The sequence below is a fragment of the Mus pahari genome, chromosome 2 (genome assembly GCF_900095145.1).
Source record: "Mus pahari chromosome 2, PAHARI_EIJ_v1.1, whole genome shotgun sequence".
Classification (NCBI taxonomy): domain Eukaryota; kingdom Metazoa; phylum Chordata; class Mammalia; order Rodentia; family Muridae; genus Mus; species Mus pahari.
Genome location: NC_034591.1, coordinates 151,649,320 through 151,661,369, shown reverse-complemented (window position 1 = coordinate 151,661,369; position 12,050 = coordinate 151,649,320). Strand labels below are relative to the sequence as shown.

General features: G+C 46.6%; 1 protein-coding gene across 2 annotated transcripts in view; it reads left to right on the top strand.

Moving 5' to 3' along the window:
- Positions 1–12,050, top strand: part of Gucy2c (guanylate cyclase 2C) — an 81,922-nt gene that overhangs the window by 52,366 nt on the left and 17,506 nt on the right. For both annotated transcript variants that reach the window (XM_021190835.1, XM_021190836.1), the window contains 5 exons: positions 2,804–2,890; positions 3,993–4,125; positions 5,579–5,716; positions 6,576–6,664; positions 9,578–9,669. In XM_021190835.1, the coding sequence (XP_021046494.1) occupies positions 2,804–2,890; positions 3,993–4,125; positions 5,579–5,716; positions 6,576–6,664; positions 9,578–9,669 (539 nt within the window). The remainder of the gene's footprint in view (positions 1–2,803; positions 2,891–3,992; positions 4,126–5,578; positions 5,717–6,575; positions 6,665–9,577; positions 9,670–12,050) is intronic.

Here is a 12,050-nt window from a genome sequence, read left to right as displayed (position 1 = left end):
GGGGCTGAGTCATGTTCACAGAGGAGCTGGCCATCAAGCCTGGTCCCTGGAACTGTGGAGCAACTGCTCTGAAGGGCACACACAGTTACTATACAAAGAGCAGACTCACTGAACACTTCACAAGGCTAGCGTTAAGACTGACCATACAACTGACTACAACCTATGGTTATGCGTGTACATGGAGAAATATCTACAAAATGCCACCATCTTAAACTTGCTGTACACCGCAAGACACTAGACACTAGACACAAGACACTGTAAGATGCAGACAATAGAATTTGGTTAGTTCTGTGGAGCAAAAATATGACGATGTGTTATAGCAAAGATCCTAGAACAATGTGATGTGTGTGTGTGTGAGTGTCTGATGTATATGTGTGTGAGTGTGTGTGTGAGTGTGTGTGAGTGTCTGTGAATGTGTGTGTATGTGTGTGTGCATGTGTGTGAGTGTATGTGTGTTTGTATGTGTGTGAGTTTGCGTTTGTGTGTATGAGTGTGTGTGAGAGTGTGTATGTATCTGTTGTGAGAGAGAGAGAGAGAGAGAGAGAGAGAGAGTGTGTGTGTGCAAGCACGCACACGCACAAGTGTGGAGGTCAGAGCATGATGGCTGGTATCTTCCTTGACATTCCTACCTATTATGTCGAGGGAGGGTCTCTCACTTGAACCAGAGTCTGTAGATCTCAATAGGCCAGCTGGCCACCCACTCCAGGCTGTCTCTGCCTCCGTGCGCTGGGATTACAGCAGGCCACACTGCGGCTGCCTGACATTTGTGTTGGTGTTAGGCATCTGAGCCCCCTCCTAACGCTTGCAGGGAAGGGGTTTATCCGCGCTACCATCCCCTCAACCCCCAGATGATCACGTTAATGGACCTGAAAGTGATTAATTAATACTAAGAAAATGAACAAACGTTCCTGATGATAACACTCCCCAGCCTTTAGAGGAGAAAAATACTGAAACACCCCACCCAGGAAGCAGCAAACAAGCCTGAAAATATGATTTTATAGAACAAGACTGGGTGCTCTCTACGAGTGCATTAAAGAATAAAAAAGCAAATGCCAAAATGAGAAAAGGTGGTTTTCTTTTCTACTTTTTGATATTTTGCAAATTTTGTTCACATTTTATAAAAGATACATGTATACTTTTAATTCAAATATATATAATAATATGTCTAATTCAAAACAGAATTGCACTGGCAGGTGAGAACAGATTAGGGTAGGCATGTGGCGAGCCAAGGGAAGAAAGGAAGGCGTTACTGCGGAGTCCGGCTGCTCACAAATCTCTCTTTACCTCACAGCCCCTCCAGCCTTGTCTAAAATGACTATAACTCTAGAACCTCTTGCGGAATTATTGGGACCACACCCAAATTAAAACCACACTCCAGTCAGTTGCTTCCCCCTAAAGTGAGAACAATTGTTAGCAGTTAATATTCTGCTCCGGGTTATACCGAAAACAATTGCTTACTGGTTTAACTGAACCCTGTATCTTTTTAAGAACCACCCTAATGTTAGATTAGTTCAAGGCTTAGCTTCTCCAGTTCCTAGGAGAGCCAGGAGCTCTCTTAAGGGCAAAGATCTTAGCAGACTTAAAACCCAGAGCAGTTACGCCAATTGAAGTAATTAACACAGGTGGAGACATGAGCCTAATGTTGGAATTCCCAGGAGCGACTCCCTGCTTAAAAACACTGGTCCAGCCGCCATGGTGGCACACACCAGTAATCCCAGCTCTCAGGAGGCAGACGAAGGAGAATCAAGGCCTCACAGGGAGTTCTGTCTGTGTGCTGTGTGCCAGCTACATAGGGACCTTCAGGTCTTGTGGAGTACCAAGGGAGAGCCTGCCTCCAAACAAGATGTCTTAAAACATATAAAAACAAATACAACAGATAAATTCAGTCTTCATAGATGGAGTAGACAGAGCAGATACTCTCAATCAGGCCCCCCACAGCCACTCCCCGGCAGTCGCTGTCTTTCTATCCTGCCTGATGGTAACATCCACCCCATGCCTGTCTTATTTGTTTGGAGGTTTTGAGACAGGGTCTCACATAGCCCAGGCTGACCCCTAACTGACTATGTAGCCCAGGCTGCCCTGGAAGTTCTGACCCTCCTGCCTCCACCTCCAAAGTACAGAACATATTTGATAATGGTTGTGTTTCTTATTTATGTATTTATTGTATGATTTACTTTATCATTATTCCAGGCTACTGTACTGTAGCCAGCAACATGATACAACTCCTCCCCCTTTTCCTTCCTCTTTCTTTTTTCTTTCTTCAGACAGGGTTTCACTACATAGCCCGGGTTGACCTCAAACTTGCAGAAATTCTCTTGTTAAGACTCTCGAGTTATTTTGATTATACTTGGTTTGTCCACTTTGTGAGCCTGGGAGCAAGATCTTGGGATGAGAGAGAGAGAGAGAGAGAGAGAGAGAGAGAGAGAGAGAGAGAGAGAGAGAGAGAGAGACTGCCTCTGTGTGTCTGTATCTGTGAGTGTCTGTAGCAGAGAATAGGGGAGAATACCATTCTGCACTAAAGCACATCTGTGGGTTACAGGCTTTGTGCCCTGTGGCCTGGACTTTGAAAGTCCCTGGCTCTAGGTTTGTGTGAGGACATCGTACTATAGTCACCCGGTAAAATCACCTACCACACTGCTCAGACGGTAGCTGTCAGACGACCCATGACAGTAGGCGATCTTAAAGGAGGGTGGCAACATCCCAGTTTGTTCCTGACTCAGCAGCCTCCTGATTGGATAACCCAGCTCACACTCTCTCCACACATGTCATCCTTCTTACGTGTGTGTTTCTCTCCCCTGTTCAGGAAGTGTTAAATGACACGATTTCCTACCCTGATGGCACGTTCATGGATTGGGAGTTTAAGATCTCTGTCTTAAATGACATCGCTAAGGTAGGAGCCACATGGGACAGAAACATTCATGAAATGAAATAGCGTACCGAGCTCCTAGACACCATCCATGCTGGTGTCCTTGGTATGACAGCAGCTGTGGTAAATGTGTCATGTGCAGGACTTGATGAGATAACGTGTGTGGTCATGAATCCTCATAGATCTTTTTACAAATAAAATACCATATGAAATAACTTACAGATCTGTTAGATTTTAGGGAGTGACTCAGTCCAGTCATTTCCTTCACAGATGTAAGGTCGTCTCATCTGTGTTTTTAGATCAAGGCAGCAGAGAGCTAGAGATGTGTATGTGTTCATAGTCCGAATAAGCAGGAAGTGAAAATGTATAAACAATACAAGCGGGGCTGACTAGATAGCTCAGTGGGTAAAGTGCTTGCTGCTCAAACATGAAGAACTTAGTTCAAATCCCAAAACTCATGTTAAAAAAAAATATATGTATCAGGTCTGGTGGCATACGTAATTCCAGAGCTGGGGCAGAAGAAACAGGTAAGAGTCTCCAGGTTCCCTGGCCAGTCAGCCGGGCCTAACTGGCCAGCTCTGTTTCCTGTGAAAGGGTCTGTCTCAAAACCCAAGGTGGGGGCCTTCCAGATGGCTTCGTGGGTGAAATCATACCAGGCTGCTGGAGCGAGTTAATCCCCAGAAACCACAGTGGAGAGGGAGGATCAGCTCCTGAACATCGTCCTCTGACCTCATGTGTGCTACAGCATGCACATACGCGCGCACACACACACACATCAAACACACAAGAACAACAAACACAAATGTAACGGATGGAACCCAAGTATCAACACAGCCAGAGGCTGACCTCTGACCTTCCCACACACCCACCCGCATCATCACAAAGTCCTGGCTTGTATGGTACACGGCCACTCAGCCACTCTTCACTCAACTTCCTTTTCCTTCTTGTGGTAGAGCTGAGCCTCACAGTCACTCACTGCACCCTTAAAGCAAGGTTCACAGCACTGAACAGTACGGCCACACGCACAGAGAAATAGATTCGAAATGTCACTCCTTTCTTTCAAGTGGTCACTCAGCCAAAGTGTGTGACGTCTCTCTGTTTTCCCACCGTCTGAAAACGATGACAGGGGATGTCCTACCTGCACTCCAGTAAGATTGAAGTCCACGGGCGTCTGAAATCCACCAACTGCGTGGTGGACAGCCGCATGGTAGTGAAGATCACCGATTTTGGGTGCAATTCCATCCTGCCTCCAAAGAAAGGTCTGAGCCTCTTTTTCTTGAATTTCTTTCTGTTGTGGTGGTGGTGGTGTGGTTGGGTTTTGTTTGTTTTCTATCTCACATGGAAAGTTCAGGAAATGAGGAGAGGACAGGCAACACTTTAACTCTTTCTCCAGCACACCCTGTCTGTCAGCCAATGAATGCTTCTTTCTTTTAGTAAATGTATTTATTTTACGTTATGGGTATGGACATTTTTGCTTGTCTGTGTACCATGCGCACGCAGTGCCCTCAGTGCCCAGAAGAGGGCATCAGGCCCCCTGGACCTAGAATTACAGATGGCTGTGAGCTGCCATGTAGACACAGAACTAAAGTCAAGTGCTTTGTAAGAACAGAAAATGCTCTTAACCTCTGAGCCACCTCTCCAGCCCCTCAACAAATGCTTTCTGAGCTAAGCAGGTGTCTTCCACAGACACTGTTGTCAGCTTTCGGCTCTGTCTCTTGAGCTAAATGAAAAAGCAGAAGGAACTTACAGACTTGTAGAAGCTAGGCCAGGAAGAGCCCATAGAACCATCTAGTTGAACTTTGTAGGAGATGGGCGTGAGATCCCAGGCTGGAGTTTTGCACAAGAAGATGGACTACAGAGCAGGAGACCCTGTTCCTGTGAGGACATTACCATTCACTTATCTGTGGTGACAAGATACATAGACACACATATACACACACATATGCACGTGCACATACAGCCTGTGAAAAGAGCCTCGTTGTTCTTCAGGGTTGTGGGAAGGGTTCAGAAAAGGAACGTGAAGTCACACAGGTGTGTGGAGGGCAGGCATGCCAGCCTTTCCCCGTCAGTCTTCATTATAAGTTACAGCTAAGCCACCTCAGAAATCTAGAACTCATGTCTCAACATACAACCTCGCTCAAAATGAAGCTCTTATTTCCAGTTCTGTTTAACAGTTCTTTGAGTTTTATTATATATACATACGCACACATACACATAATCCTCCCTCTGTTTCCCTGGCCCTGTGATGTTTAGCATGGTATTGGACTAAACACAGAAAGTTCTTTTGTACTCTTTTTAGCATGTGTATGTGTGTGTGGTACACTTGCATGTGTGCATGGGGGGAGTATTTACGTGTGTGTGTGTGTGTGTGTGTGTGTGTGTGTGTGTGCGCGCGTGCACGTGCACGTGCACGTGCGTACTCATTGGTGCAGAAGCCTGAGGCTGCATCAGGAGCCTTTCTCAAACACACTCCACTTTATTCATGGAGGGAGTCTCAGGACTAAGTCTGAGCTTGCTGGTCAGGCCATCCTGACGAGCTGGCTTCCTCTGGGGAATCGGTCTCTGCCTTCGAAGCACTGGAATGGCAGACTGGCTCCAGAGCAGCCGCCTTGTGCAGCTGGGCCTGCTGATCCCAGATGTCCGTCACCTGAACTTTCAGCACAAGTAGAACCCCCTCCCTCCAACTTTGCCCTGTTGCTGTCTCGCGCACAGACCTGTGGACGGCCCCCGAGCACCTGCGCCAGGACACCATCTCTCAGAAAGGGGACGTGTACAGCTTCGGCATCATTGCCCAGGAGATCATCGTCCGCAAGGAGACTTTCTACACGCTGAGCTGCCGGGATCAGAACGGTGAGTCAGACCTCCGCCAGCCTGGTACAGAGCCAGCCGATCTGCGGTCGGGACACTCACTGATCCCGAATCTCGGGGCCCCACGTCCCATCGGGCCTCCTCTGAGTTGTGCTCTCTATGAGGACTGCAAAGGCTTGATTGGTGTGAGAGAGCCCAGCCAGGTACCATCATTACCCATCTCAGTGTTAAAGGATCGCCCTTCACTTGCTGGCTCTGGTGGTCCAGGCCTGCGATCCTAACATGGACAGAGGATGCAGGAAGATCAGGAGTTCAAAGCCATCCTTGGCTTCCTAACCACTTTAAAGCCAGCCTGGGTGAGACCCTGGCTCATGCAGCAAGCAGGCACAGCAGGCATCTTCCCTGCACTCAGCTCTCCGCTTGCTCGACCACAGAAGGCAAGGTGCTTGCTTGCTTGCTAACAGGATTAGCATGGGCTAGCAAGGCAGCACATGCACTTCTTAATTAAAGCAGTGCTTAGTTTTTTGATGTTTCTCATGGAAGGAAAACACTTTGTTCCATTCATCTGGTCTTCACTTTCTGAGCGATTGCTATGCATTAACTCATGACGGTCTTGGAGGTCAGCTTGGGGGATCTGTGAGTCAGGGTACAAAGAAGGGACGGGGAAGCCTGAGAAGGCAGTGGCAGAAGCTGAGATGTTCCTCTGTTAGCTGTCTACCAGTGAGGCCGCCACTGGTTGTAAGTGGGGGAAGACGCCTGCCTCCCACCTCATTCAAGGCTCTAGACAGGCTCTCCCACTCCTACTGGACTGAAGGGCCATCAAGGGGTGAACCAGCTCAGACTGTGGCAAACAGTCCTTACTGGGGGGCTTCTCATAATGTAATTGTTCTCATCCAATCAGAGAAGATCTTCAGAGTGGAAAATTCCTACGGGACGAAACCTTTCCGCCCAGACCTCTTCCTGGAAACTGCGGATGAGAAGGAGCTGGAGGTAAGTGGGTCTTCCCAGTCTTCCGCCATCAGCGATCTGTCTGCTGTAAAGCTTGCTCACGCTCGGTGGTGGAACACAAAAGTGTGCTCACAGAGAGTCCTGGAAGCTAGCTCCGCGGGGCCTCCAGGTTCCTTGGAGGTAGCCCCTTTGTCCTTCGAGAGCTTCTGGTGGCTTTTCTTGGTTTGTAGCCACCCGAGCTCTAAGTACTGCCTTGAGCCACATCCTCTTGCCTCTCTGTCTCACTTGTCCCTATCTCTTCTGATTAGAACATGAATGACTCCCTGTGGACCCACCCAGGTAACCCCGCACAACTGCCCTCTCTCAAGAGTTTTCAGTTGATCATATCTGAAAAGGCCAAATACAATCACCCTCTTTGTTTGATAGGTTTGTGTGTGTGTGTGTGTGTGTGTGTGTGTGTGTGTGTTCAGTTACTAGAAGCCACTAGAGTCCAAAATTAGTCAATGGAAAACTCCAGAATAAACAATTTATAAATTTCAAGTTGTTCAGTATGATAAAACTGTGCCATTTTCCGCTGTTCTGTTCTCCCCTCCCATTAGTCTCTCGGGAGGCACCTAGGCTCAAAGGTGTACAGCTGAGTGATGAGCTCACGGAACCCCGTGACTTAATAACAGCTCTCAAGTGCATGAGCAGTGATGGGAAAGTTTAGTGTATTACTATGATTGTTTTACTTTCCCACTGGTTATTATTGTAACTTATAGACTCCATCGAACGATAAATATGTGCCAGGCGCTATACTCTCCCAACTTGAAGTTCTCTGCTGGGATCCTTGGAATCATCTCCCAGGCAAGGAGGGACTGCTCTTTGATGACATGGGACACAGGGATGAGGATGCAGGGATCTGTGACCAGTTCTTCTCCCCCCTCCACCAAGCTCTACCCCTCCCCCAGCTCAGGACAGAGCTGCTGGTGGAGGCACACATCACAACCTACATTTTTGAGAGCAAGGTATATGTGATGTACGTGTTAGGCTTACAAATACTTCTATTGATTTAAAAAGAAATATGACCCAGCTATAGGTGTGCCCATCGGTGTGCCCATCTTCAGTCCCAGCCCTGGGAGGCAGAGGGAGGATTATCAGCTATCAGGGCCCAGCCTCTGGTACCAAATCAACAACTCTCACCCGCACAGATAAGGAGATGAAGGTACTACTCCCGTACAGCTGACTTAATAGCTAAGACTAAAAGTGTGTTTTGTTTTAAATTTCTACCTCAAAATTTACTAAGCTAGGTGTGGTGGCACATGCCTGCACCTGAGGGGTAGAGACATGACAGAAATTCAAAGCCATCCTCAGTTACATAGTGAGCCCCCTTATGTAAATTAAAGAAAGCAGAGGAGAGAGAAAAGGATGAAAGGAAGGGATAGAGGAGGGGGCACAGGAGACGGGGCGGGAGGGGACATGATAAGGACCCAGCTGCTGAGGTAATGAACGGTTCCCATCCCCACCCCACCCCACTGCTGTTTCTCATTACTTCTTTCTCCTGTGCTTCTGGACTCCTCCCCTACCTCTTCAGATCGTTTCAATCATCTCCAGTAAGAGAGAGTCCAGGATCCTCCAACCTCCCAATCCTTGCCTGCCAGAGCCCCTTACAATCAATTTGTATAACCTACCTACAACCTCCGGGATGCCTGTGTATAACTTATGGAAGATTTATTGTCATGTTGTATAACATTGTATGTGTTCAGTACAGACTTAGTTTTTCCCTGAACCTTTCCAACCTGTAGTTAGTGGGATCTACACCACGGGAGAACAGCCAGGGACGATGGTTTATACAGATGACTAGAGCCTTTTCGCCAAAGCAGTGCCACAATTCGTCGCTGTTGCTGACTGATTCTGCAACTGGCAACTAGGCAGAGATTCCATGCCCCTGTAACTGGTCCCAGTAGAAAACAAGCCTAAAACCAATCCCTCAACAGTGTCCCTGCTGAGGCAGGGGCATCACCCAGAAGCTAGATAAACCAACAGAGGCAGCTGTGGCCTTAGTTCCCTCCCAGCAACCATTCGAATAGAATCCAAGGAGAGTGATCCTGTGCCGAGTCATTTATCACCTTGTTTCCAACCACAGTGAAGAGCAAACGGTATTTAAATAAAAGATAGCAACTTCCCTTTTGGGTCAAGTCACAGATATGGTGGCAGTAAGAGGACAGGCCTTCTACCTCCTCTCCCTCCCCTTTTCTCTGAGCCACTCTCCATTACAGCCGTGCACCCCTTTCCTGTGGGAAACTTAAGACATGAGTACAATTGCCTTTTGCCCATGTAAAATTCAGAACACACATATGTGTTCACAAATCAATTAATGCCTTGGGGTGGGGCCTGAACACAAGAAGTTTCCTGTGTGGTCCTCGGGGGAGTGACTCCCAGCTGCATCTGAGATTAACAAACCACCACACTTTGTTCTTATGCAGACCCACTTGCTTCATTTCCACTGAAGCACATTAGTTTTTGTTTGTTACAGTGTGTGTGTGTGTGTGTGTGTGTGTGTGTGTGTGACATTAACCTGCTAAGGCATCTCAACAGCCTAAACCTCATTTTTTACCCTCCCTGACACATAAATGCCACATGTTCTTGTAGAGCCTTTAATCTCTTCCATAAACTCAGCCTCATTCAGATTGTTACCACATTTTAAGGAAGTGCACTCGGAAAACTGACTGGGCGTGGTAATGTCAGTGGCGGAGTCTACAACATGAAAGGGAGTGAGCTGGAGACTGGTTCACATAGTCATTGTGGCAGACCCTTGCGAAATATCCCCCACCTTGATCATACCCATCAAAGAGGACAGAACGAGGATCTATCCTGGAGTGTAGCTACCGCCCCCAACCTCCACCCCTGAGCTAAGCCCCGCCCACTTCAGTTTGCAGGGCTATCTAACAAGCCCCGCCCACTTTGTCTTCGCAGGTCTATCTACTTGTTAAAAGCTGTTGGGAGGAGGATCCAGAAAAGAGGCCAGATTTCAAGAAAATCGAGAGCACACTAGCCAAGATATTTGGGTATTGCTGACATTTTTACTTTCCCTCCCAATTTTGAATTCTTTAACAGTGTTTGGATAGTTGACATTAAGTGCTACCACGGAATGAAAATGTTTGTGCCAATAAAATTTTCAGGCTATAACCAACACCCGTCACATGAAATGCAAATGATTCAGAAATAAAAAAGGTCACTTCTCAGGGACATGCTCTCATAAAGTTAAACACTCGGGGACAAAATACATCATAATATATCATACTTTTTTATCATTAGAAATAGTTTCCAAAAAAAAAAAAGAAAAGAAAAGAAATAGTTTCCAGAGGAAAGAAAGATGGTTCATCAGTTAACACACACACTTGTCTTGCAGAGGTAACCGAGTTTGGTTCCTATAGCCCACATCAGGAGAATCACAACTGCCTGTGACTCCAGCCCCAAGAGAAAGGATTCTTCTGGCTTCCCTGGGCAGCCGCATTCAGGAGCACACTTACATACGTTAATAAGTCTGAAAAAGATACAGTTTCTAAGAGAACCTAAAAGTTGAGGTGCATGAAGAGGTGGGGAGGATTTGGGAAGAATTAACAGAGAAGAAAACATGGTCAAATACATTGTATGAAACATATTTTAATTAAATGCATAGACCCTTTTGGAAGTCTAACCTGGGTCCTGGGATTCTATAATGCTTCTGGGTGATCTTTTATAATATATATTATAAATATATATATTTATATAATATAAATATAGATTTATATATATACATATATGTGTGTGTGTATATATATATATATATATATATATATATATATATATATATATANAGAGAGAGAGAGAGAGAGAGAGAGAGAGAGAGAGAGAAAGAGTTTCTTGCATGTATGTCTGTGTGCCTTGTGCATGCAGTGCTCACCGAGGCCAGAAAAGGCATCAGACCCTGGGATTGAAGTTACAGACAGTTGTGAGCTGCCACAAGGGAGCTGGGAATCAAACCCAGGTCCTCTGGAAGAGCAGCCAGTGCTTTTAACCACTGAGCCATCTTAGAAAGTTCTTAATATTTTTAAGATCTAGCTTTTATTTTTAATTCTTTGTATATGTGTGGGTTTGTGTACATGTGCACAGGCACCCATATTCCTTATAGCTGAACTTGGATCGCAGGGGCTGTAAGTTCCCTGACGTAGGTCCTAGAAGGTGAACGAGGGTCCTCTGGTAGGGCAGAACAGGTTCTTACGACCCATCTCCCCATCCACCAAGGTCAGCAAGCTTTTAAAGACCTCCAAAATCACCAGCTATGGCCCAGTCACTTTAGATTTGTTTTTTGAATCACAACAGCCTTCATGTTCAAAATGGGTTACATCCCGTGATCCAGCGATACCAAATTCTCAATGCTGTGTGCTTTTAGATGACACACTACAGATGGGAAAGGGACAGTGGTTGGAGAGCTGGGAGACAAACCACCAAGGAAGGCACGATGCTGGCTTGCTGGGGACAGAGGGCAAATCGACACACACACACACACACACACACACACACACACACACACACACGCACGCACGCGCGCGCGCACGCACACGCACACACACACAGACGCAGACGCAGGCTACCAACTTCCTCACTCATGAAACTGGAGTGAGCTGGATAGTTTCTATCCTTCCTTCCATCTCTGACTTTCTGGCGGTGTCCTTAGGCCCTAAGAATCAGAGACCTGCTGAGGTGAGAAGCCAAGGCAGAGATGGGAGCAGAAGCTGATGAACCCGTGGTCTGATGATTGGCAGAAGTGTGCACTGTTTGAATAGAGCAGGAAATAACAACAGATTTAATTCTCGTCTTTTCACTTCTCCCCTGGCTGTCACCGAGGTCAGACGGGACTGTGCAGTATCAGTGACAGGGACTCTCGTGGAGGCCCCTAGTCTTTACCCTTGACTCTAGTGGGTCTCAAACATGGTTCATTTGAGATTCCCCAAGGAGCTTTAAGAAACACTGGCACCTTAAATCTACCCTAGAGCATGTGATGTAACAGGTCTGAGGTATAACTTAGCACTGGGAGTTTTAATAGTTCCTTGGTGATGAAAATTCACAGTTAAGATGGGGAAACTTTTAATTGAATCCATTCACTTTGAAAAAAATAATCTATCATCTCCCCTGTGCTTGTTCCTGATCCCGTTCTGCCTAACTAACCTGTTCTGGTGGGGGCAAGTAAGAATCCCTTGGGAGCTTGTTAAAAAAAAATTCTGTCTCTTGGGACTGTTGAGATGTCAACAAGACTAGCCACCTGAGTTCACACCCAAAACACCGTCCTTGAACCTCCTTCAAACGCATACTATCTCTCTCTCTCTCTCTCTCTCTCTCTCTCTCTCTCTCTCTCTCTCTCTTTCTCACACCCAGGCAAGTATCATCAGAAATGAGGGCCCTATTC